Below are 25,653 nucleotides of genomic sequence, written 5' to 3'. Positions count from 1 at the left end.
TGCAGTTAAATGACAGGACTGGTTCTTCACAACCTGACTCAGTAAAGATTATTCCTTGGAGTTAGACAAGCAGTAAGATTCTCATTCAGGTTGAGAAAACTTTTGTTTGGAGTGAGCTTTTTTGTGTTGCAGGGTCTGACCTTGGATTTATAGGCATACTGTAGTGGGTTTGATTGCTTCATAAGTTGTCTTGCTTCTTTTTAACACTTGAAAGAGGATATCAAATAGAAAAAAATACAGTGGAGAACACCTGTAGGACTTTTCATAATATTTTTCATCTTTTAATGAAAAAATTCCATAGAGCTTTATGAGTGAGGGAAAAATAATATACAAAATTCATACTAAGATACTTTATACCAGTTAGTAGAGTTATTCATCTCTTGAAGAAAAACCATTCACAAAGCAAGATGCTACCTAGCACATGAAACAGTTGCGTAACTCATGCAGATGTCTTTTTTTGAACTTACCAGTTAGAAAATAAGCCTTATTATTTCTTATTAGAGCTTTTAACTCATTTCTGCAGCCACACAGCTCATTATAACCAGGTGAAAATGGCACCATACGTAATTCATTCTGTCTTTTAACAGCAACTGCTATCCATCTCGAGATGGAAGAATCAGTGCTTGATAAATTGCCATCTTTGTGCCATACTCCAGAGGATTCCAGGACAGCAGCTCCACAGGGGACTAGTTCAGGGAAACAGGTATGAAAACTTGTTTTTCCAATAATGTGACTCTTGGTAGTAACAAATGCTTGTGAAATCATCAAGTAGTCAGAAGTCACTGAGATGCTCTGTGCTGGAAGGCCAGATGTGGGTAGCTTGTACCCACAGCTACAGGGTTGTCCAGGTAGGGAATGTGCTTGGTGTTCTTTGCTCTGAATAAGCAGATGCAGATATGAATAGGCTGTGAATACCAAGTGATGGGGTGGTGTAACCCACATGCCGTACCAATAAATTTAAATACTGTTTAGGGTTCGTGGTGAGTTTGGTGGTTGTTTTTTGGGTTTTTTTAATGTCATCTTGTTTTTCTCAAACCCTAGTTTTCTAGGTTGCTGCGTATGCAGAATGACTTTCTGTGACTCGTACGAGCACTCAAAGGACACTGCTTTCAGTTTGTGTGTCCCCGTAGCGCTGAGCTCTGGTGATGCTGTTGCATTCAGCATCTGGGCCTGTGCAGGACAGGGCTAGTTTGCAAGTGTTCCTTAGCTAATCCCTCTCTCCCATATTTTAGTATCTTTTCACAGGTAAAACATTAGACACAGATTATTAAAAAAAACACCTAATGTTTAACTTATTTTGAAGAAAAAAAGAGATGCTTATCAGTGAAGGATCTCAAAGCATGAACCAGTCAAAATTATACAGATCATTTCTAATACTCTCAAGTAGAATACAGATGTTTCATACTAGTGCTAATACAGAAAGTGTATGTATGGTGGGGTGGAACAGCAAAAAAATCCCAACCCTTATCTCCATTAAACTAGAGGGGGAAGTTGAACTTGATGGAATAAAATTAGTCAAGTTGAAATATGCTAAATATCTTCTACACAAAGACTAGGTGAGTAGGTTTGCCTCAACAGGATTCATAGCTCCACATTTTCAGAGGCATCTTTCTGTGTCTTGCAGCTGTGTGTGCAAATACACGTGAAGGGAAGAAGTTAACTTTTGTTCAAGTTTGTGAAAGCTAGAGAGAGAGTTAGGAAGTCTGGCTTTACAATGGTCTATACATATATGATGTATTCTCTGTAAATATTAACCAGGGTAAACAGTTATTTGAAGTTTGATTCAAAAATTAAGATTATTCTGATCCTTCTGGTTGTTTTTGTTTTATTTTTTTAGCCAATGAGTGCAGCTCTGAGGGAGCGATTAAGGAGAACAAGACGTTCATTTAATGCTAATTTTACAGTGGCAAAGCGGCTCAAAATAGACACTGAAGAAAAAGACTGTGCTGATGCTGACAGAGGGTGCCTGCCAAAAACAAGTACAGGTTGTTCCAGATCACAAGGTGGTTCTGAAAACCTGGAAAGAAATGGCACTGGGCATACGTGTTTCAAAAGTCCCTTACAGGAGAGTGGTGTCTGTGGGTCAGCAGAGAATTCTGATGTGCTACAGGTTGATCATAGTCAGCAGCCGTCCCAGGAAGAAAAAGTAAGGCTGGTGAAACAAGTGCAAGAGAAGGAAGAACTACTTCGGAGGCTCAAACTGGTTAAGATGTATCGATCTAAGGTGAGACAAACTTCTGAAAAAAGCACTTTTAAGTCATTCTTTGAAGTGGAATTCATAGCCTAATCCTCATTTATTAATTTAAGCAACAATACTGACTCACTTTGTGTGTGGTGGTTGTGCATCATCTCAGTTTAAGGCATCTTATAAAAACAGACTTGCAGGGTACCAAAAAACCCCCCGTTTCAGCAAATGACAAAATTTTTGTTTTGTCCCAATTTCAGAACAACCTGTCTGAACTGCAGGCTTTGATAATGAAATGGAGAAGTAGCACCCAGCTGATGCTGTATGAACTACAGTCAGCCTTTTCTGCAGATGGCAAGAAAGTGAGTCTCACTCAGCTGATAGATACTTTTGGATTAGAAGACCAGTTACTGCACTACAGCAGGACAGAAGAAGATTTTGTTGATGTATAATCTACAGGTGCAAAGCTTTCAAGCAAAAGCAGAAAAGACTGAATGAATTCTGATCACATAAGTAGTGTTGATCAGACAGTGGACTTTAGGCTTTGTGGTTTGTAGGTTTTCTCAGGAGATATTTGTAAAGCTATGTTCTTGGATACAGTCAGCACTGTAAAAGGCATTACTTAACAGAGAAGATTGAACTAGTGCTGTTTTGGAAAAGCTGGCTTGATAACTTGATCAGTGAATTGGTATTTAATAAAAATAAAATCAAGTCATACTGTAACAGGTAGAAGGCAGTCCATTCTTTGATTAGTCTTTGCATGGTTGCTTGTCTTGAAATAATGAACTCAAATTAATTGTTCTTTCTGTTGCTGTTCAGACAGGCAAGTTCGGTTCTTTGTTCATAGATATGTCCCCATTTTACAAATGTCTTCCTGTTGCCTGTCAGTTATGACAGCATTCTGTGAGTTAAGCAAAGATAACTAATTTTCATGTTGTTAGTATTCTGAAGCTGCAGTGAAATGTCCTCAATAGCTTGAATTATTACTCAGGGAAATGTGCCATAATGCAGTCATTTCCAGATACTGGTCCAGACAGTTGTCTTCAGGGAAGCTGTCTCTTAAGCATTCTACCACAGCCTGAGGTAACAGAAGGGAAGGCAAGAAAATTGCAGCCAACATCTGTCTACTCTACTACTTCATGTGAGAGCCAAGGTGTTCTCTCTCTTCAGATAAGTAAGAAAAACAAAGCCTTGTCTAATGGGAGTGCTTACAGCATCATAAAGCTGAATAAAACTTTAGCATCTCATTTATCCTCCAATAAATGTTGTCTCTTTAAAATGTTTTTTTAATCTTGAAATTGCTCATTTTCTCATCATGGCCTATGCATATAGTGTGGTGACTGGCGTCTCTTTTTATTCTCCTAAACCTGCTGCTTGTCAAGTGTAACTACTCTACAGCTCTCCCTGCTGTGAATGTTGTTTTATATGCAATCACTCCTTATTAGTTGTACCTTAACTGTTTTGTTTACAGGGGGCAGTTCCTGTTTCCTAAAGGGAGTAATTTCTTACATATTTCAAGGGAAAGAAAATCAAGGATTGTACAGACCTTTTTAACACTGATAGGGCTCACTAGACTTAAATCTGTACCTGCAACTTGCTCTGAAGAATACTGATTGGTTCTCTCCACAGAGAATTAATGAACAACAACTGTTATTGCTAATCGTATTTTGAGTATTAAGACATTCTTTCTTCTGCCTCTTTAGTAAAAAAGGCGGTTGGTGCCTGGTGAAGGGGGCGGTTCTTTTTCCTGAGATCCTTGGCAAATTTGGAACTGTGCTGCTTCTAGGGAAGTTTCAGCAGAAAGAAAAAAGTCTTGAAAGAAGAAGGGAGATTAATTAGAATCCTTACAGACCCCAGTCAGATGGTAAAGCAAAAAAGGAGGTGGTGTGCAAGATCACAACAGAAATAGTGTTCCTTAAAGTGAAGAATTTTGTTGAACTAATTATCAAAGCTATTAATGCTCTCACAATGGAATGCGTTTAGATTTTATGTGAATTTATGAAAGGAGAAGAAGGATTGACACACACTGTGGAAGAGGGAAATAAAAATGGTGAGAATGCCTGAGCAGGTAGATCAGTTTCCAGCAGTGCTTAATTTTATTAAGGGTTCTTTATCTGTCTTAGCTGTCTTGGAGAGATGCGGCAGGAGATTAGACCGTGTATCAATGTGAAGGTGTGGGAGATGGCAGCAACTATTTTTAGGAGGCCAGATGCTTCCAAACCTGGTTTTCCTGTGATTCTGCCAGGGGCAGCAGCCACAGCTGCTGGTGGCTGCGGGTAATTATGCCATCCTAAGCTGCAGCAGCTTTCGGGACCAGGCCAGGTCCCACCCATGGTCATGATGCATGCCTCCATCTTCTCAGCAACCCACTCTTGTGCCATCACAGGTGTAAACGTATTTTAAAAAGCAAAATGAAGTCAAAGCCACAGTGTGAATTTTAGCAAATGCAAATTCATAGGTTCTTGCAGTGCTTCAAAATGTTCTACAATTGTGTACTGCAGACTCAGGCTTTACAAATACACCTGTTCTTCTATCGGTCTACAATGTCTTGTACTGTCTGTTTTCTGTAATGAGCTATAGGGTTTATATAATTAAACCAGCAGAAATAAATCTCAACTGAAATATGGGGATAAGACTAGGTATAAAATGTACAAACCAGGCAAACATGCATCTTTCAAACTGAAGTTATTTTTAAAGAAATTAGAGAAGAAAACATTTGGGGAAAGAAAAGTTCAGGGAGAAAAGGTAGATGTCAAAGCTCTTTTTCTTAGACAAGACCATGGTATTAGACGACTACCTGGACTCTGATTTTTAAAGAATAGGTAATGTTCTTGATCTCAATCTTTCAACTTCTGCCTGAAGAATTTCAAACTGTTCTTCCTGTTCCTTTACAAGACCCCGTAGGTGTTTCTGCTTCAAAATCTCTTGGTAACGCTGCTTTGCAATCTTTTTAGAAACAGGCTCTGTGTCTGCATAAAACAAAGTATAAGGGTTAGCTGTACTTGTAGGGCATGCATGGCCTGTCTTTATATTGGATTTGTCCTGGGGTTATGCCAAGGCCTGTATAGAATAGGCAAGCATTTTTTAAAAAGGCTCACAGTTGGGGCTAAGAGTCTTTATAGTACTGAATAGAGCAAAAAAAAATTCATAAAGGCACTGGGAATGCTTCCTTTAGTTTCTAGCAAGTACCTACTGTTTTGAAAATCCATAACTGTTCTACTAGTGGAAAGTTCTCTACAGTTTTCTTAATAGTGAATTCCCTTCTCAGCTTCACGTTGCTTCCTCTGTTCCCTTGAAGGGGTGGAAAGAAGTGGGTTGAACAGTTCTGAGAGAGAATGAAGGCATGTTGCCTAATGAAGGTATTAATGACTATAATATATTGACTTAAATAGTTTCAGCAATTTAGCCAATTAACTGTGGTTACGAAAGCAGCAATCTCTAGGTATGCTCCTAAGTAGGTAATGTTAACCGTGGTAGAAAGGGCCCTACTGATGGTGCACAGGCAGGAATGAATTGGCACTCCTTACCCCTCAGCTGATGCTGATGAAGAACAGGACCTTCTAGCCTTGGAGATATTTTCTGAATGTTCTTTGCTTGTGACTTAAAGTGCATTACTATGACTCACCAGCTGCCTCAAAGATATGCCTCCTTTCTGAAACAGAGACAAGCATTTCTTTCAGCTCCAGGCTGAGCTCGTAGTTTGCTTGCTCTTTTAAACTGATGCACTTCTCCAACTCTTTAATTCTTTTCTGACGGTTCTTCACATTCTTCTTGTGCAGCTGTCCATTTCCAAATGAATAAAGCAAATAGATGAGTAATTATACAAAAGCTGTTCAGAGAAACTTATGATGGAAATCTATAATCTTAAACACTACATTGTAGCTCAACAAACTTCTGTGTCTTTTGATTTGACTAGTAGCAGTAGTAGCTTTACTTCGTGTAGTGTTTCACACACTGTATTCCAGTATGCTTTTGGAGTTCTAATACAAGTAGCAGACAAGGAACAAAAATGTCTGGGTCAGGGAGAGAGATACATTAAAGATACAACTTGAAAGGCAAAGGGAGGAAAGGAAGTCAATGGGAAGTTGAGAATATTCTCTTCACTGCCAGGAGCTGCTGAAGAAATGGTTGTTGTGCTGAAGCTGTCAGATGGGCTGTAAAGGGACAAGATAAATACTAAAGCTTGAAGAGGAAGAGGAGGCTGACGCTAGCTAGAGGAACCTGGAGAAATTCCAGTGGAATCACTTAAAACGAAGGATAATCGTAATTTGAATGTTGAAATAGATGAGGGAGCCAGCAAATGAGATTGTTGTGTCTCTGTTATTTTGAATATAGGGGGTGGTGGTATTATGACCAGGCTGGCACTCCTGGAGAGAAACATTAAGCGGTGAAGACTGGAAGAATGCTTCATTAGAAATGGAAGAGTGATTTTAAAAGGCAGTGCTGTGTAAGAAGTGATAAGCAGGTCTGCATTCAGATGTTCAGGAAGGTAAGCATTTAATTCCAGTAACAGACCAAGCAATTTCTCTCCGTAGGGTTGATCTGTGCAGCAGTCCATGTGTGACGACTGCTTCCAAAGACTTTAGAGAACTGCTGCTGTAGACAGCTCAGCACAAGTTGAAGAAACTGTTGAAAACCAGATGAATAAATACACGGATATAGATACATTCATCTGTTACGGCTATGCTCCAACAGTCCTTCAGTCAGTGTGCCTGTATCAGCTGCACTTACTCCTTACAAACACTTCCTGCTAATGAGGGAGAGGAGTTGCATTTAAACTAAGGATGCGTCTCTCAAATGTAGTGGTTCACTGAGGATTTACCTTATCCATGACGCCAAGGGTCTGCTCCATAACTGAAATGTGGTGGGCAACGTGGCTGTCGTAGTTCAGCACAGTTAGGAACTGAAGAATTAAAACCAAAAAGAAACCATTGTATTAAGCCTGTTTGTTCCCAACAACTCCACACTTCTGTCAAGATAATCGTACTATGTGAAACTCAAAAGCTAGGATTCTGCACAGTGGAAAGGCTCACTAGTGATCATAAATGGACATTGTAAAGATACTCTTGGATGCTATGTGAATACTAGACTGTACAGCTGTTAAAAATAATATTTATTATGTGTTAATGGAAACAAAGACCAAGCAAATTTGGTGTGAGGTGGTCAAAAAAACCAAGCTATACTTTTGCTTATAAAGTAGTCTAAGATAACACAGCTGGAGGCCAAAGTGCTATGCAGGCTGTCTTTAGGCCAGAGAAGAAAGTGATTATTTTCTGTCAAGTGGCTTCCTAGTAATTCTTACTTCTTTTATTGTTCTTACACCTGCATAGTAATTCAGGTTTCAGAGAATTTATTGAAGACTTTTTCTTGGGCCCACTGCTACTGAAATACCTCTTTATAAAATGACAAATGGTAAAACAGGCTGTATGACCTGTAATGGGCATTAGACGGGTTTCTGTAGATGTAGATTCATCCTTCCAGAGTGGTGTCCCCATCAAAGTGACAGGTAAAATTTTGTGGACTGCTCTAGTTAGGAGAGAAGAAACAGGAAAGACCCAGCAGGTTGCTTGCCTACGGCACCAAACTGCTTTCCCTCACTGTAAATGAAGGCTCATTCATTAACAGCCCGCATTCCAGGTGTTCTCAGGTTCTTGCCTGCACACATTTATCTAAGTCACCTTTCCTTCTGTTCCTATTGTTGGGGTCTCTGTTGCCTTGTCCTTCCTACTAACTCCCCATTTCTACTCAAAAAGTGAAGTAAAGCCAAGCCCCTCAGAGCATTCAAATTTTGATTAAACTGGTATATGCCTTTGCTATGGGCAAGTCTAACTCTCTCTGAAGGGCAAGAGTCCTGCTCATCAGTTTAAATGAAGTTTGAGCTAATGGCAACATTCTGGTGATAAATTTGCTACGAGAGCTTTTCACATCACCTCTTTGGAAAGCTGTTTTGTTGGTGTTAGTTATGGAAGTCCCTTGGCTGTGATTCAGAGGTGAACAAGCAGTTTGGAGAGCAGCAAAACAAATGAAGCCTGAGCAAAACACGTGTTTTGGATTTTTTTTTAATCTTTGATTAAATTGCAGTATCCTTACCTGCCCACCAACATTCTTCATTTTCTCTGTGCTTTATAGCTCTCCCCACTGCAGTATCTCCAGCCTACCAATCCTCCAGCATCCCTTACTCCAAACCTTTATGCCCCACACCGGAATGCCGCAAAACCATCAGCTTTCCCTGCAGTCCTCTGTCCCATACTGCAACATCCTTTCTTCTTCCTCCTCTCTTCTCCCACTTGTATTCTTGTCTCTCTCCCACAGCCTGTATCTATGTTTTCTGGCCTGCCAGCGGGGCTTGTTCAAAGCTGTGTGGGTACTGACTTGCTGGCCAGCTGCTGCCTCTTGCCTGCCAGGCGTGGCAAACAATTCCCTGTCGTTCTGCTGCTGGGCCAACAAATGGCAGCGAGTGGGGCTCAGTGAGGCTCCTGTATGAATGCTCAATCTTTGTATACTGAGCAAAAGTTACGCTATTTCTGTAAAATGCCAGATGGGGGCACCTCAGACCTTTCACTTAAAAAGAAGTTATGGTGCTTGATTTAAAAGATCTGTTCCTTGTGGCTGCAAAATCCTGATTCCTTACTCTCAGTGCAAATTTTGAAACACTAAGAGTTAGGGTTAATTTTGCCTTCATCTACACCTGAACATCCGAAAGAACTTCATCACTGATCAATCTCAAAGAGTAAAACTTCCCTTTGACCTATTAGGCATCATGTTTCTCCATAGTAGTAAGAGACTTATGAGGTATAAATGATCTTACAGGTACAGGCAGAAAAATTTTCTGCAGTCAAAATATAAATTAGAGAAAGTAACTCACTAGCTGGTGATCTTTTGAAATAGGAAGTGTTACAATATCCTGAGCCTTCTGTTTCAGATCTTCTATCTGCATTCTCATTTTCTTGTGTTCCCATTCCAGCTGAAATATCCCTTTAGAGAAGTCTTTACATTTCACCATGTTAGCAATTTTTTTTTCTACTTGAGCCTGAAAAAATAGATTAATCTTAATTAACATAGTTTACAGATTATGGAATAATTACTTGCAACCATATAGGCAAGCTTCCAAACTTATAATTTTAGTAAGGAAAACATGCTATACTGCAGTCTCTTCTCATACATTGCTCCAGATGGTTATCTTTTGTGGAATTTTCTTCCCTTTTGTGCTCTGTGCCACAGCCTTGGATCACAGAAGGAGATGAAGAAAATGACAACCAACCTCTCTCTCTCCATCTTTCTATCTTTTATGAGAATGCGAAGGCATTTTAGCTCTACAAAATACCAGCTTGCTCTGTATAAGGTATTTTGCAGTTATTACCAAAGGCTTTGTGCAGTAGCAGTAAGAAGCAATTTCTGTACAGCTAGAACGCCTAAAAAAAGAATGTTTGATGAGATTATGAAAATTGTAAGTATGATCACCAATTTCACCTTACATAAATAAGTGTATTAGGTTTTTAAATCTTAATGTAAGGTACTGTTTAAGTGCTCCTCAACATGACTATAAGTTTGCTTTGAGGGAATTTTTGGACTGGTGCCCAGGATATTAGCATTTTCTATTTACAGCATGTGTGTAAGTGATGGTGTGTCTAAAAACTGTTGCCATTTAATTGGTCTGAATTTTATTGATCAAACATCAAGAAAGCAGTCTGTATCGCAATCTTTACATCATGATAAGAGACATTACAGAATTTTAATAGCTTCCAGATTACAATTGAGCCTACTGATGTGTAGTAATGAACTGAAACTATATGTCAAACTAGATGGAGAAAAAGCAGAGCCCCTGAAGGACAATACATTTGTTTAAAAAGCTTAAATTTCCTTCAGATAAATTACCATGATAGAGCAATTCAGTTCTTCAATAACACTCTTATTAATGAGAATGGCATCAGTGTAGTCTGGGATCTCAGTACTTTCTAATTCCACCTGTCCTTGTTTTAGCAAAAACTGGACAGTCAAATTCAATTGAAGTTTCATCTTCTCCTCCCGCAGCCTAAAATGGCGGAAAATAAAAACAATGTTTAGTGTTTTCAACAGGATTGTATAAATCCTCCCATGATTCTCAAAATGTTTATATTTATTACTGGTAAGTGGTATGTTCATGCAGGCGTTACTCTTTGACAGCCTGTCTTCTCTTTGCTCCCAAAGTGACTACAGAATCTATAATTTCTTTCCATACATTCAGTTTTCAACCACAGTTTAACACAGTTTAGCAGATATTCTGAGAGAAAGTGTTGTTACTGAAGAGAAATCTTAACAACAACTGAAAAGGAAATGAGGGAGACTCCCAGCCATCACCTGTTTTCTTGTGTAACTTATCCTGGGGTTTGCTTCTGAATGACAATGAATGTGAAAATTACGTCATGTACATGAAACAATGAAATATTGCAGGTCCAAGCATCTTAGTGAACCCGGGTGTCATGTGGCATATTGCAGTTACAGGCGATCACTGTATCTTAGGCCTACACGAGCAAAATTTAACTGAGCTAGCTAGAACATACATGGCCTTGAAGGCTTTGGGGGATTCACTGTATGATGTAGCTTTTGGAGTGGTCAGTTCGCATTGAAGACCATGCTGCCATCCTTACTGATGTTACTTAAGATGGTAGATTAAGACTGGTTTGGCATGCTCACATGTTCTGTGATCACACCACATTTCAGAAATATCGTAGGTCTCAGATAAATCCTAGATAAAAGAGTGTTGGAGAACACAGCTGTGTAATTCTGTATGTAGCTTTTAGTTCTGTGTTGGTAAAGTATTAAAATATAGCTGACCATAGGAAAAGAAACAAAATTACCAAGTGAGTTCTTGGAAAATGTCTTCTATTTCTGACTTAATCTTCTCATTGTCACCCATTCTTCTCTGGAGAAAGGCCTGCATTTCTGCCAGTGTTAGGGCCTTCCATTTCACCTAAACAAGCAACATCATGACATTCTGAACTTTTTCAACTTTGTCAGTATGTCAGGGCAAGCCTCTTCAAGAACAGAGAAGACAAGTTCTTAAGAGATATATGTATGTATAAATATGCAGCCTGATATTTTGAGAATCCCAGTAGAGCACACGAGACATAGAGGTTACAATCCCTACACTCTGCTCAGAAAATTTTGTATTCATTTATGCATAGTTTATTCAGATGAAGGGAAATCATCTTTCTTTCCCTCTTGGTCAAAGGTCATGTATCTCTGTCTCTGGATAATTCAGATTTACACCTTCATGCTTTTAAACTGAACAAATAGCTTGCTAGAACTTTCAGCAGCACCCTTTGTTAAGAATTGCTCTTGATGTTCTAGAAAAATATGGTAATGTATTGTTGCAAATGTAGAATGCTAATGGGCGAGAACGACTCCAACAGATAATGGAAATCAAACGCCTTAACAGGTTTTTGGTAGGGATAGAGAAAAGGAAAATTACCCTTTTTTTTTAATGAAACCATATCAAGATTAAAATCATTCTGATCAAATCCATCCACATTAATATGCTAATTTTTCCTCTGAAGGAGAACTACAGCAGGTTTCCCTTGATGACATTTCCATTATTCTGAATTGAATGTGGCCAGAAGCAGCTTTCAAACTCAAATGCAGCTTATGTATGCTGCATTGTCATTCCACCAGTAGCTTGACCCTACACTTGAACTCCACAGAAGTTTAAGACTTCAAAATATCAAAAAGTATACTGGCAAAATAATGAATTTTACATACCAGCTCCTCACTCTCCATTTTATTTCGTCTGGCTAGACAAAAACGTTCCCATATAGACAGGTCTAAGCCATTAGGCACGTGCTCAGGACTATCCAGTTCATCCATGGCTTTCATTAAAAGGGTAAGTGCATCTTTGTAATCTTCAGCTGAGCCTGAACAATCCCCATACGGGTTAGCTGTGTCTCGGAGCATTTCTCTCATTGGGGTCCTAGTGCACAAACACAGTACATAAGGTATCTACTTTTTATTTTCTGCATAAAAGAAGCTTCCAAACAACTAAGAACAAAGAACTAACAACATTTCATACTCTCAATCTCTTGCAAAGAGCAAATAGGTAAGACTGCACCTTACACAAAATGAGAATATATGTTTTCGAGACCTCATGATTATTTAGACTGCATTTAAAATAGATTGTGTGAGGTGAATAAGGAAATGTAAGTACTCAAAATAGCAATCATTAGTATGATAGGAAATCAACCACTGTTAACTATACAATAACAATCAGGCAGTTTATTGATTATCAGAATAACTTAGACTATTGAAATAAATAGCATTCTCATTCTTGACTCACAAGAAATATTAGTATTTAAACAGATGGAATTGGGGGATCTTACTTTGGTCGATGTTTGTAAAGTTGGAAAAGTTCATCAAGGAGATTGGCAGGTACGTCAGCAAACTCCTTTGCAAAATCACATTCCAGATTCTAGGAGGGAAACAGACAGCTTTCTTGTTACCGTGATGATATTGTTAAAAAAGCACCAACCTGCCCATACCTTAGAAATACAGAGTATGGTGCTCTTCCAAGCGCTCCTAAGCATCACAGGAATCTGGACTATTTCATAAACTCTTCTATGCACACACTCTCCTTTCCTGCTTAATTTCAGTGATCAGCAAGTTGACCAGAACTTATCCCATGCTTACAGTGAAGTATGTTCTTCTCATTATCAAGACAGCACTAACTTTTTAATTTCTGAACTTCTTTGTGTTTGCTGGGAGTCTCACCTTCTCTTCAACTCTTGCATTTTCATAGGTGTCTGTGTAAGCCTCAATTTTATTTTTTGTACTCTGGATTGTTCTTGCAGTCTTGACCTGTAGCAAAACCAAAAGATTTCGGGAATGAAACTCGGCAATCGGAAGCACCAAATGGCCATTCATATACACTGATGCAGCTGACGCTTTCTTATTTCTAGAGAAAACTTTGTGAGCTGTTTGTACTAGCAATATAATGCCTTCTTCAGGAGGTTACTTGTAGATACTGGTAGAAGGTGAGCAAGTGTGCAATTAAACTAGTCCACTGCTTAAGAAAGTAAGGAATTTGTGTAAGAAATATCTTTTTAAACTTTGAATGTAAGGACCTATGTTGATACTTGTTTTTACTTGCACAGGGATTTCCTCTTCCTTTCATGTCATCACAAGTAAGACCAGTCCAAATTCTCAAATGCTGTTCAGTCGAGGGTTCTTCTTTAGAATGGTGTTTCCCTGTTGTCATGATACAGTTCTGCTACGTGTCAGGTTACTAAGCTCATCTGTTTTAACAATGCTGTTAAATGCTTATACTCTGCTGGGAAGACTGTTTTGTTGTATTTGACAGTTTGCATGGACCAAAAGATATACCAGTGGGAACATTTAGAAAATTTAAATAAAAAAGATGTATTTTGAAAAAGGTAAGCTGGTATACACTTGACCTCAGATAATTTTAAACCTAGTTCAGCTTATTCAGTGGCAGAGGCTGAACTGGAACCTACTTTGGAACCTCTCCCTGTAGCTCACATAGAAATGACTGCTTGCAGCTCCAAACACAGAGGTCTGTACAGGTCAAGTAGATCGGACATGGGGAGGCATTAGCGTATTATCTGTGGATTCGGGAACAGCTCCACAAAGACAAAGTAGGCAAATGGGATAATATTCTCCCAAGAGCCAGAACCAACCTGCAGACTACCACCACTAAGATCACCTGAGTCACACAAGTACTGGCAGGACACCGGAGTTGGAACTGTCACTCAAAATTATCACTGTGGGCAGTAAGCACTCGTATTGAAATCCAGATCTACTACTTGTGTTCTCCAGTTTTTTGTTGACTTGTATATGGTTTGACAGAGATGGGTAAACTCTTCAGGAGATTAAATTGGTTGATACGACTATAAACATTTTGTACTCTGTGGTATGTTCTGGTTCCGTAGTCAGATACTCACGTGCCACCTCTGTTTATGCTTTGAACTGGCAAACACAAGTCAGCATGGCCCTGGCCTACATTAGACACCTCAGTGAAAAATGTGATGGCATTGTACTTTCTTTTGTGCATCTTCCTGTCACAAAAGTATCATAATTGGTGCTTCCAGCTTGATACTGGATGCTAAAAGATATTATATATAGCAAACAAATAGCAGCATGCCTTTCTGAATGTATGGAGTTTTACCAAAGAACTCTGGATGAACCAAGATGAGTATCTATTAAAAAACGTATGTATTTATAATGTATGTCACCTGTACAAGTTGAAAAAAAATCAGTGACCCTGTAAATTGTCAGAAAATCATTTATGGCAAAATTTTGATTTGGAAGGAGCAGTCCTCACAAGAAACTATTGTATACACTTCTCCTAAGAACAGCATTCCAAATGATAACTTACTTTCTCTTTCTCCTTCTTCACAAGGAAATTACGAAGCCCAGCTTCTCTAGTGTCCAACTCTTCATCCAACAGTAAAGCATAAATGAGATTGACTATTTTGAGTTCTTCCTGTGAAATTATTGTAATAAAAAATGTTAACATACCTGCTGCACAGAGGCAGAGATGAAAAATTAATGTTCTCTGTGATACCTGATAGATGACCATCTCTAATTTCACTTTCCTTTCAGAGAGTTTGCACACAGTCTCATCAAAATTATGTGTGGTTTCCTGGATGGAAACTTCAAGTTTCTTCAATTCACTTTCTAGTGCCTGGGGAAGGGAAGGACAAGAGCAGCAACATTACGTCTACAGGAACAAAGAAGTTCTGATATAGTATACCAGATGCTGGAGAATGCACAATATGGAACTGTCTCCTTCAGTCAAAAGGCCCCCAAAATTGCTTGTTTGGAAGGAGAGTGCTGCCAGGCTACCAAGTTGTTCAAATACCACTTTGAAGGATAAATATAGTTGTATTATTTGTGTATAGCAACAGCAACTCTGGGAATGGAACTTGAAAAAAACATTTTGGGAATAGTGGTACATTTGTGAAGGGAAGTTATCTTTTCTCAGATATCACAAGTTTTTGCACATATTAATTGGTATAAGTAGAGATTGCCTTATTTTACTGTCTAAGCTAGGACTTATTTAATGTGCCACATGATCGTTGTTCTTCACTTGTTCTTCGTTTATTCTGTTTGTTAGTATTCATTTTTAGAAGTAGCTCCTGAGAAAGATCAGAAGCTTTGGTCATAAGCACTGTGAACAAAACCACTCCTTTTGTCATTTTAGTTTACCCTTCTATACTTTTCTTTTGCTTCATTCAGCTCCTTGACTTTTTTCTCGTGTTCTCTAAATATTTTCTTTTCTTCATCATTCCAAACATGCTCAGGCTTGGATATAAAAGGAGGTGGAGGAATATCCTGGAAGTAATAAAGAAAAATATACTTCAAAAGCAATATTAAGTCTCCATCAGCACACAAACTATAGCACGCATCAAATTTAATGAAAGTTATTTCTTAGTGGTGAGTAAGGTACAAGCCTTAAGTCTAAGTAACATATATATATGTATGTATGTATATACACCAGTAGTTTTGGTGTATATACACTGGGCTATTCTCTCTTACTTTCTTACAGGAATTCACTACTGGATCTTGTAAAATACAAGTATTTTGTACTCAAACATAGTCAGTTCAAGATATAGAACATTTTCTGTTTCAGAACCCCAAATCTAAGTCCATACTAATGTATACTTCTAAGTGGAGTCCTAATTTTCCAAAACAGATCAATTCCAGGGAGAGTGCTTGGATCTTGGATACTTTTTCTGTGACATCCCTTCACATTCTTCCCTTCTTCTACTATCTATATTTGATGAGTTAATTGGAACACAGTATTTTTCTGTAAGATCACAGCCATGGATAATAGACCCTTCCCCCAGCAATACAGTAGTTGTAATAGTAATACTACATCATGTTCCTCTAGTATTCCACTATGATAGGGACAGGTGTTGATGGGTAAATCATATGCGGGCACGAGAATCTTGTGGTCTCTTTTGAGTCCAGTGTGTGGTATCTCATGGAGTCTTATCTAGGCATAATGCAATTCTACAGTTCTTTGACTTTCTTCTACCACTTAGGCTGGACATATTTGCTAGTTGAATTTCACATTTCCTTAAAAGCGCACAAGCTACCTAAATGATACGGCAGAAATGCAGCTCACCATTTTCAAGATGTCTTCCTTTTTGACTTCTAGCACTCCACCCATGATGTCATCAAGAGCACGCAGTCTTTCATTGTCCTAGGAATGACCACAAAATATATTATACTACACAAAACGAAGTGTAGTAATTGGAAGTTTGGGGAATGAAAACATAGGATTGTACTGTGTGTCACTAGTAGGTGATGCATGTCACATCTTCGGTGATGTGTGTGAAATACACTAAAAGTCTCAAAGTTTTTCTTCTGGTGGACAGATGCTCATATACCAAATAACTTACTAAAATGGCCATTCTGGCATTTTTGGAAAGGATACATAGGCCCGTTGTCAGGCTACGATGAAGGAAGTTGTAATGTCACTGTCTTACTGTGCATCTCTTTTGGGGCCAGAACCATCTTAGGCTTTTCACAAATGCATTTTAAAGGCAGAGGAAACCATTGTGATCATCTAGTCTGATCCCTGAAGAACAGAAGTTGCTCATTCAACAAACACATATCAAGCACAAAGCTCTTGATTGAGCAGTAGTATGCATTTAGAAATGTATCTAGTCCCCAGTCACCTGATATGGTATTTTTAATTGCCACTAAGCACATTTTTAAGAATTGTGAGCCTAACACTAAATCTTTCCTTCCCCCCACTGGTCTATGTAGTTCTGATTGTAAATGACAATAAGAGGGAAAAGGCATATATCATCATTACCTACCATTTAAAATTTATTCTCCCATACTACATTACTAGAATATTCCAGTGCAGCATTAACTAAATAAGCCTAACCAGAGACAAAGGCCTATTCAGTAAAAAGGATACTACTTTAAGTACCGTAGCAGCAAGGCGTCTTTCCATTTCAAGCTTAGCCAGAATTTCTGCTTTCTCTTTCTCTTGTTGAGTCAAGAATTTTTCAACTTTAATCTGAAGGAAGGAAATGAGGGTTCATATCAGGGTTCTTTTCTCCAAACGTAATCACATGTGGACTAAGGACATGTGGAAAGATAGTGTAATACTAATTCTTAATGCTTTTTATATCTTTGCTTTATCATAACATTCCTCAAGAAGAAAATTGTTCTTTCGAACAGCTCCAAAAGCTGTATTTAAAAATGCTAAAATACAAACCACCATAATTTTGTTGATATTAGTTGTGTTTTGCACACACCTTTTCTGACAGTGGAATAACACAGACTGGTGGGAGAGCAGAAAGAAGTGGGGAAAGACTGACCAAAAGAGCAGATGAGATCAGTGGAATATGTTGTATTAAGAAATATGGTGTTTCTTTATAAATTATCAATTGAATTTGTAAGTACAATACTACATATGCTTTAGTACCTCAATCTTTAGTTTGAAACTACTTAAGTTTCAAAATGGCAGTCAGAGAAAAGAGAGAGAAACTTTCATCCATGGAAATAATCCCTGGTGTGTACAAATCTTATAGTCAGGAACAGGGGGGATTTCTACCTCATTTGTGGGCAATTAAAAACTTTTAACAGCAATAAATTAAGATTGTATACATTTTATTCATTTCAGATTGACTTAAGAGCTTTCTCCCTAAAAAGGGAAGGGAAGCAAAAGAGTCAAAAAGATGATTTTAAGTACATAGACACATCTGTTTTAAGGCTTTTCAGTACTGATGCGTTGTCTGGAAATTAGAAGAATTAGAGAACTGTATTTGAGTGACTGAAAGAGAAAGATTTGTTTTTCAGACACCTCTGAATCCTGAACAGTGAGTGCTCGCTCTGGTATCTCATCATCTGTAAGAGCTGGCTCCCACACTTCCACCTGGAGGTCAAGTTGTGCCAAGATTTCTCGGATCCTCAGGTTTCTTTCTTTCACTTGTGCTATCTCCTGCTCCTTTTGTCGTGCAACTATGTCAAATTCCTTATTAAAAGCAGTTTTCACTTTGTAAATGATGTCCTGAAATACAAAAAAAAGGAAAAAGCAATGCTGCACAGGTCACATCCATCCATGATTACATGCCACTCCTCAAGCCATCAGAATCCTAAATCTGTGTATTTGTGTATGTGACAGGGAGATAAACTGGTAAAGCTCTTTTTTGAAAATCATAAGGGCAGAGCTCAAGCTTTGTTAAATGGAGGTTGGCAAATGATCAGTTTTTTCTTTTTTTTTCCCTAGAAATTTTTATTCCTTTTCTTCTACATATTTGCCATTTGACAAAGATTCTGAAAGAATCTGCCAAAACTATATAAAAAATTAGACTGCCTTCTATTTGCTGGTTTTTTGCACTCTTCGGCTGAAAGAAGAAAAGGCTTCAAAGAGAAAAAACACGTGACCTGTAAATCTAGAGGTTGCAAATCACAGGTGCAGGGAGGCCAAGTTAAGGATGTACCTTCCTGATTTTCAAGTGATGTAACCTACAGTTTCATGTGATTTTCTGTCTGACATATGTAAGTAAAGTGTGTCCATTAAATAAACAAACATTGGAAACTAGTTTTTATAAAACACCTGAGACCTTAGAATGATTTTAAAAACATATATTCTTAGTGGATAAATTCTTCCTTTATCCTAAATAATTGATCTCACCAAAGAAAAGTAGAATATTAGGAGAGAAAACCATGTGTCTCTCCTACTGTGTCAATTTACTAAAATGAAACATGAAAAGTATTTCAGTTCTATCATTAAACTTCACATTTTGAGATACTTAGCTGTTTGCAATTTGAATTACAACAAATATTTGTGTCCATTATTATGTCATTGATTTCTAATAAAATAATAATAATTAGTTAGGATGTAATAAGGCAGGGTGGCAGATAAGGTACAACGTTGCTGGGAGAAAAAAGGCTGTGCTCAATATCTAGACAGCCATCTAGCTCTCAGCAAGTTTGCTGCATTGGCCAAGAACACTGAAGATATATCTACACTTAAATATATAATTTGTGTCTTTAAAGCCATACAGTAGAAAGACCTTGTTACAGTCAAGCTTACATCTCAAAGTGCTCCTTGTTGTTTCTTCCCCATCTACTTTAAACACACAAGTGTATCTGCTAGATTTTATGTATTACAATGCATAATCATTAAGCTCTGCTACCATTTACAGCCCTAAAGAGCTCTGAGGAGGCAATGCTTTATAGTATTTTAACTTCTGCCCTTGTAGATCATCTTCATAAGAAGCCTATTTGTAGCACGTTTACTACTTAATAAACTGGCCAGGGTAAGAGAAGTAAGAGATTCTGATAGTAATAAATAACAAACAACAGAAACACTGAAGACTCCAAATGAGGGGATGGTAAGACTGGAGAGAAAGGAAATGGTGTGAGGATCCAGCTGATCTTTCATTCAGCAGCAAATAATAAGGAGAGGTCATGTTTTCACAGGGTGTGCTGACACGTGCAAGCTAGCTTTGGCTACAAACTCTTAAACTGAAGCACCAGTGGGCAAACGCAAATACCCTCAAACTGGGTAGCCAATTTAATAAAAATGTTTTTCTTCCAGACCTGAGCTGGCAAATCCACATGGTGCTCTACTGCACTATGTGCATTTATCAGCGTTCATCTCAGTGCAGAGACCTGTGCAACTCTCCATTGTATAGGGTCAGTATGTCCAAAATCTAACAGTGGCTGTGACTGCTGTGAGAACCGACAGATACAACAGTGTCACTGCAGTAATACAAAGTTAAGAAGACATCACCTTCAATAATACTATCTGACTGACTTTCTGCTCCCTGGTGTGCAAGTCCCATTGATGGTGTAGGATAGATGTGTCTCCACCATACTGAGAGCTCAGACTTCCAATCAGGGAGTAAGATGTACTGTCATCAGCCATTACATCTTCTGCCTTCTCTCCTTCTTCCTTGGATAATACAGTCTCAGACTCAGTGTCAAGATTTTTCTTCTGAACCTGAATATCACAAACATGATAACTGTGTTAATTTTGTACATGTATGAAAATATTCTGGAGGTTATATTCTGCAATTAAGCTCAGTGATCAAAATAATACAAGTTTAAATGATCTTATCTGGACTATTTGCTCCATGTGTGGGTTCCACAGTATAAGAAAGACATGGGCATACTGGAGCAAGTCCAGTGATAGACCACTAATACAATTAAGGGTTTGAAGCATCTAACATGCGAGCACAAGCTGAGAGAGCTGAAATTGTTTAGCTTCAAGAAGGAGAAGGCTTGGGAGGATCTTAGTAATGCATATAAAAACCTGATGGTGGGGAGTATGGACAACAGAACCAGAGTTTTCTCAGTGGTGCTCAGCGACAGATTGAGAGGAAATGGGTATACATTGAAATACAGGACATCCAAGTTAAACACAATGAGGCACTTTTCCTTTGAGGGTTGTCAAACATAAGAAGAGGTGGCCCATAGAGGTTACGGAATCTTCCATCCTTGGAGATATTCCAAACCTGACTGGACACAGCCCTGAGTAGAAGACTGGACTAGATGACTTCCAAAGGGCTCTTCTAACCTCAGTTATTCTGTGATTCTTTAATACTAATACATTTGTTCTGAGTAAAACCACAACATTTCATCTTTATTTATTGTTTTAAATTAATTTTTGGACAATTTCTACAACAAGAAAATGAACCTTAGAAATGTAACTACGTAAAGAAGTGTTAAGATGCCAACTCAGGACATCCTGATCTGAAATGCCTTTATGCAGTACTTCAAAGAGATTGTACCTCAAGGCCAGCTGTCTCAATCTTCTTTAACTGGAGAACTTTCTCCAAAGTTTCCAGCTCTTCTTCACTACGTTCCTTCAGTGGATAATTCTTTACTTCACAAGCCATATGGAAGCACTGTTCAAATTTAAAAATACCCCAAAGTAAAACATTCTTCAGAATGCATCTATCAATTCATTTGTTCAATACCTGAGTACTAAACTGTTATAAAATCAGGAATAAAACTGAGGATCAATTAATATAGACAATGTAGTAAAAATACAGACATAAGACAAAAGCTACTTGCCTTTTTGATAGTGAAAATGGTAAAACGGTTGGTTTAAAATCTGCTTTTTTCTTTCTTTTTTTTTTTCTTTGAATAATCTATGGATACAGCCTCTTTATCCACAGAATTCACTCAGAACTAGATTTTTTGTAAAATGGCTTGGTCTTTCACCACCCTTGAGATAATCCGGTATCATCAGTTTGACTAGTCTCCCTCTCTTTAAAATAGGCAAAATCAGGGTTAGATTTTGCCCTTATGTTCTGTATAGCAGAAGTCATACTGACTGCACACAGAAAATATTTACCTCTCCTTTTAACAACACTACATAAAGATATTCTCTGAGATCAAGGGATTAAGGAGTTGCTCATTTGCTTATCAGCACCTTTATCCACCCTAGAAGGTAAAATCAGCCAGGCTCAGACAAAGTGAAACAATGAAAGATTTGCATGAGCCCTAGGAAGAAGTAAGCTTTTTCCCATACCATAAGCAGATCAGAAATGTGTTATACTTCTACTTATTTTGTCTCTGTACCTTAAGGAATCAATAAACTACTGCAGAAAATTAATTAGAAAGCAGAGATTACCTTAACTGCACGTCCTTTTACACACATAGCATCCCAGCACTCACGCTTGATGACATCCTGCAAATAGCGGTTGGCTAAATTCTCCATCTCAATCTCCTTCCTCACCTTTCAAGATACAGAAGAGAAAATTACAAGATGTGGTGCAAAATAACAAGATATGGGCAATTTGTACTGAATTATTGAAAGAAACCTAACAGATGAAATGAATTACCAATATTTCATCATCTTAGACTACTGCAGCTATCTTCTCCAAAAACTATATTGCATACTACTGAAAGGCATCATTTTATATGTGAAGAAAAGCATTCTAGAACTTAAGCAACGTGCCCAAGGCCACAGTGTCAGATTTATAGTTTCTGGCATAGATCATATGCCATTTGGCAATGTCTGCATCAGCAGCTTCACTGCTTCAAAAAGTGACTTTAAATACTTTTAAGTTTTTCTGCTTCTCAGCAGTGAACAGCAACTTTTTGATCATCCTCTGTTCTACAATCATGCTTTCCCCTTTACACTGCTAGTTTTAAAATGTTCTCCCTCCATTGTCATACCCTGGCCACTTCTTGTTCAGCCTCTGCTTGCGCTCTTTCCTGTTCTTCTACATCCAGGTTGAACTCCTGCTGCTCCAGTTTCTCAATGTCTGGCACTTGTTCGTTTTCACGTATCATTTTCTGAATCTGTTTTTTTTTTTTTTTTAAGTAAGTATAAGGAATAAAAATTAATTTGAATGTGAATAGAGGAAATGCTAGCACTATAGAACTTGATATCAGAGAAAATTATTTTAATTGCCTCCACTTTTAACTGCTTCATGGTAATTGGTAGAATGTGCTGCCTGTAGCTAGTGACAGAGAATACTATGTGAATACACTTAATCTTTCTCTTAAAGTTGGTTTGGATGTTATATATGAAGTTGTATATATTTCTAAGAGCCTGTAGTACACAATTCTTTACTCTCTGTTTTTGAGAACTTTATTAAGTTGTTATCACTTTATTAAGTTGTTATCTATCTCATGCAGTTCAACAAAGGGAACTATAAATTCCTGCACCTAGTTCTGAGCACTTTATTGAGTTGTTATCACTTTATTAAGTTGTTATCTATCTTCTAGAGTCCAACAAAGGGAAGTTTCAAAATCCTGCACCTGGGTAGGAACAGCCCCATGCACCAGGACATGCCGGGTGCTGAGCAACTGGAAAACAACTTTTCAGAAAAGTAGCTGGGGGTCCTGGTGGACATCAAGTTGAACATGAGCCAGCAACGTGCCCTTGCGGGGAAAAAAGGCTAATGGCATCCTGAGCTGTATTGGGAGTGTTGCTGGCAGGCTGATGGAGGTGAGAGGCATGGAAGTACTGGAGAGAGTCCAGTGAAGGTGATGAAGGGCCTGGAGCATCTCTCATATGAGGAAAGGCTGATAGAACTGAGACTGTTCAGCCTAAAAAAGAAATGGCTTGGGCGGAATCTCATCAACATATACAAACAAAAACGTCTCTTTAGCTTGGAGAAGAGGAGGCTGAGGGGTGACCTCATCAATGCTTATAAATACGTAAAAGGCGAGTGTCAGGAGGATGGAGCCAGACTCCTCTCAGTGACATCCAAAGACAGGACATGGGGCAACGGGTGCAAGCTGGAGCATAGGAGATTCCACATTAACATAAGGAAAAACTTTTTCACTCTGAGGGTGACAGAGCACTGGAACAGGCTGCCCAGAGAGGTTGTGGAGTCTCCTTCACTGGAGACATTCAAAACCTGCCTGGACACGTTCCTGTGCAACCTACTCCAGGTGGTCCTGCTCTGGCAGGGAGGTTGGACTAGATGATCTTTTGAAGTCCCTTCCAACCCCTAACATTCTGTGATTCTGTGAAATACCTGAAGGGAGGGTGCTAAGAGGGCAGAGCCAAGCTCTTTTCAGTGGTGCCAAGTGACAGGACTAGAAGCAATGGGCACAAACTGAAACAAGAGGTTCTGCTTAAATATCAGGAAACACTTTTTAACTGTGAGGTTGACTGAGCACTGGAACAGGTTGCCCAGAGAGCTCATGGAGTCTCCATGCTTGGAGATAATAAAAAGCTGTCTGGACATGGTCCCGGGCAGACTGCTCTAAGTGAACCTCTGCCTTATCTTCTTGCAGATAGTTGTTTTTATGGAAGGAAATGGAAAAGGAGAGGACAGTAGTTTCTATAATGGAAGGTTGTTAGACAGGCAGAAACTAGCTTGCTGAGGGGATAGACTGCTCAAGGTATAAGGGTGGTACAAAATATTTATTTGGAGGAAAGGAAACTGAGAACAAGACAGTAGTTCCTGGCAGGTTCAATGTATAGTCCCTGAAGAAGCACAACTCTTTATTACCTCTCTGCTCAGAGTTTATGACAAAAATTTAACTGAGCACTAGAGCTGATAGCCATAAAGGAAATGTACTTGTAAATAAAACTGGTAAATTGAGACACTACCCTTGCAAGAAACTCACAGTTTTACGCAGCTTTTTAATTCCCATTTGCAGCTCTTTCTTCTGGTTAGCAAACCTCTGAGTCTCTTCTCTAATGACCTGACATACAAAAAATATATTGTTGAAAGACAAAAATACACAAGAAGACAAAAAGGATTGAAATAATCTAAAGTAACATCATCTGTACAGAAAACAAAACTCCACAGGGATTAATAATTGAAACAGACATAATCCTAATTCAATACGATGATTCTTAGAACTGCTCAATAGAAAAAAGATTGTACAACCAGGTCACGTTGTAAACTGGTTGTACAGCAATAGAGCTTAAAAGAAAGCAAATATTAAAGAAAGAAGTAATTACAAGTGCAATGATTACAGACACAATGAACTGCATAAAGCTTGCTGCCAGAATTTAAGTGTTTTATATTCCTTAGATTTTCCATTTCCAGTGGGATATTTAAAGACACAAGTAAACTAGTACCTGTTACTCATTCTGGAATTTGTGAAATTTTCTTTACCCCTACAGCTTTGCCCATCCATCTCTTAGGGAATATTTTGCAATTAGCCTACACCTCTGGAATTTGCTTTCAAAAGTGTACAACTTTAAGTAGGATGATGGCTATTGATTGAAAGGAAGTGGTGTATCACTCTGACATTCGGTGGACTCCATCCTCTAATAGTCAGATACAAGTCTCTTAGGACATTAATGAGCAGCTTAAAACAACCTAGGACCACACTGCTGCCCTTCAACCTTTGCTTCTCATCACCTGTCCCTAGCTGATATTAATAGCATGTGACACTCGTGTATGCAGAGTCACATGGATTTGCCAAAAAGTCCCAGTAGAGACACCAAAGCATGAGTGCCAGCATCAAAGCAGAAACAGGAATGTATGTCTGGGAGAGCGACGGAGAAGACACCACTTTTAGTGGCAGTATGTCTTAGACTGACCTGAGCCACTTGTGAAACTGCTTCATAATTTGGAAAGTCACTCCTGAGATCACCCAGGAAGCAATGATATTTTACTTTGTCCTATCACTGAACCTCGACAGCTGGCCAAAATACATCTCTGGCTCATATCAGAAAGAACCTTCTAGCATCCATAAATTAATATTTCTGGGAAAAAATAATCTACGCTAACATTAACATAGCAGTTTCGAGTCTCATAAAGTGCAAAATCTCCTCTCTGTAGACAGTTAGATCTTTGATGTACTTTTACTTATAAAAAACTGCAGTTACATAACACACTTATCTCAACCTTAACCTGAAATAAACCTCAGGGGTTTTGCAATTAATGTCATGTTGTTGAGTATTGATTTATCAGCACTGTAGAATTTGTTATTCTGGCCCTTGGGAAGAAGAGAGCACTTGCTTGGTTTCTGGTAATAATCTTCTGTGCAACTTTTTGACATTTAGAAGAAAAAAGTCTTTA

General features: G+C 38.4%; 2 protein-coding genes across 2 annotated transcripts in view; one reads left to right on the top strand and one right to left on the bottom strand.

The window, feature by feature from the left end:
- The first annotated feature begins 607 nt into the window (after window positions 1–607).
- Window positions 608–2,660, top strand: SFR1 (SWI5 dependent homologous recombination repair protein 1). Its single transcript, XM_009950335.2, has 3 exons — window positions 608–703; window positions 1,838–2,224; window positions 2,446–2,660. Exons 1-3 carry the CDS (start codon window positions 608–610, stop codon window positions 2,635–2,637), a joined length of 675 nt encoding a protein of 224 aa, XP_009948637.1. The 3' UTR covers window positions 2,638–2,660.
- Window positions 2,661–4,996: 2,336 nt separating this feature from the next.
- CFAP43 (cilia and flagella associated protein 43) overlaps window positions 4,997–25,653 on the bottom strand; it is a 49,907-nt gene continuing 29,250 nt past the window's right edge. Inside the window, exons 20-39 of the mRNA XM_086466867.1 lie at window positions 24,245–24,322; window positions 22,334–22,459; window positions 21,786–21,890; window positions 20,938–21,054; window positions 19,938–20,099; window positions 18,000–18,206; window positions 17,121–17,210; window positions 16,305–16,382; window positions 15,383–15,508; window positions 14,739–14,858; window positions 14,550–14,657; window positions 12,926–13,012; window positions 12,538–12,626; window positions 11,924–12,131; window positions 11,023–11,135; window positions 10,061–10,217; window positions 9,051–9,215; window positions 7,008–7,088; window positions 5,811–5,964; window positions 4,997–5,154 (exon numbers count right to left, since the gene is read on the bottom strand). Of these exons, the coding sequence (XP_086322993.1) occupies window positions 4,997–5,154; window positions 5,811–5,964; window positions 7,008–7,088; window positions 9,051–9,215; window positions 10,061–10,217; window positions 11,023–11,135; window positions 11,924–12,131; window positions 12,538–12,626; window positions 12,926–13,012; window positions 14,550–14,657; window positions 14,739–14,858; window positions 15,383–15,508; window positions 16,305–16,382; window positions 17,121–17,210; window positions 18,000–18,206; window positions 19,938–20,099; window positions 20,938–21,054; window positions 21,786–21,890; window positions 22,334–22,459; window positions 24,245–24,322 (2,529 nt within the window). The remainder of the gene's footprint in view (window positions 5,155–5,810; window positions 5,965–7,007; window positions 7,089–9,050; window positions 9,216–10,060; window positions 10,218–11,022; window positions 11,136–11,923; window positions 12,132–12,537; window positions 12,627–12,925; window positions 13,013–14,549; window positions 14,658–14,738; window positions 14,859–15,382; window positions 15,509–16,304; window positions 16,383–17,120; window positions 17,211–17,999; window positions 18,207–19,937; window positions 20,100–20,937; window positions 21,055–21,785; window positions 21,891–22,333; window positions 22,460–24,244; window positions 24,323–25,653) is intronic.

The sequence above is a fragment of the Leptosomus discolor genome, chromosome 6 (assembly GCF_034619465.1).
Source record: "Leptosomus discolor isolate bLepDis1 chromosome 6, bLepDis1.hap2, whole genome shotgun sequence".
NCBI lineage: Eukaryota > Metazoa > Chordata > Aves > Leptosomiformes > Leptosomidae > Leptosomus > Leptosomus discolor.
Note: the sequence above shows the minus strand (reverse complement) of the source record. Positions and strands in the feature narration are given on the sequence as shown.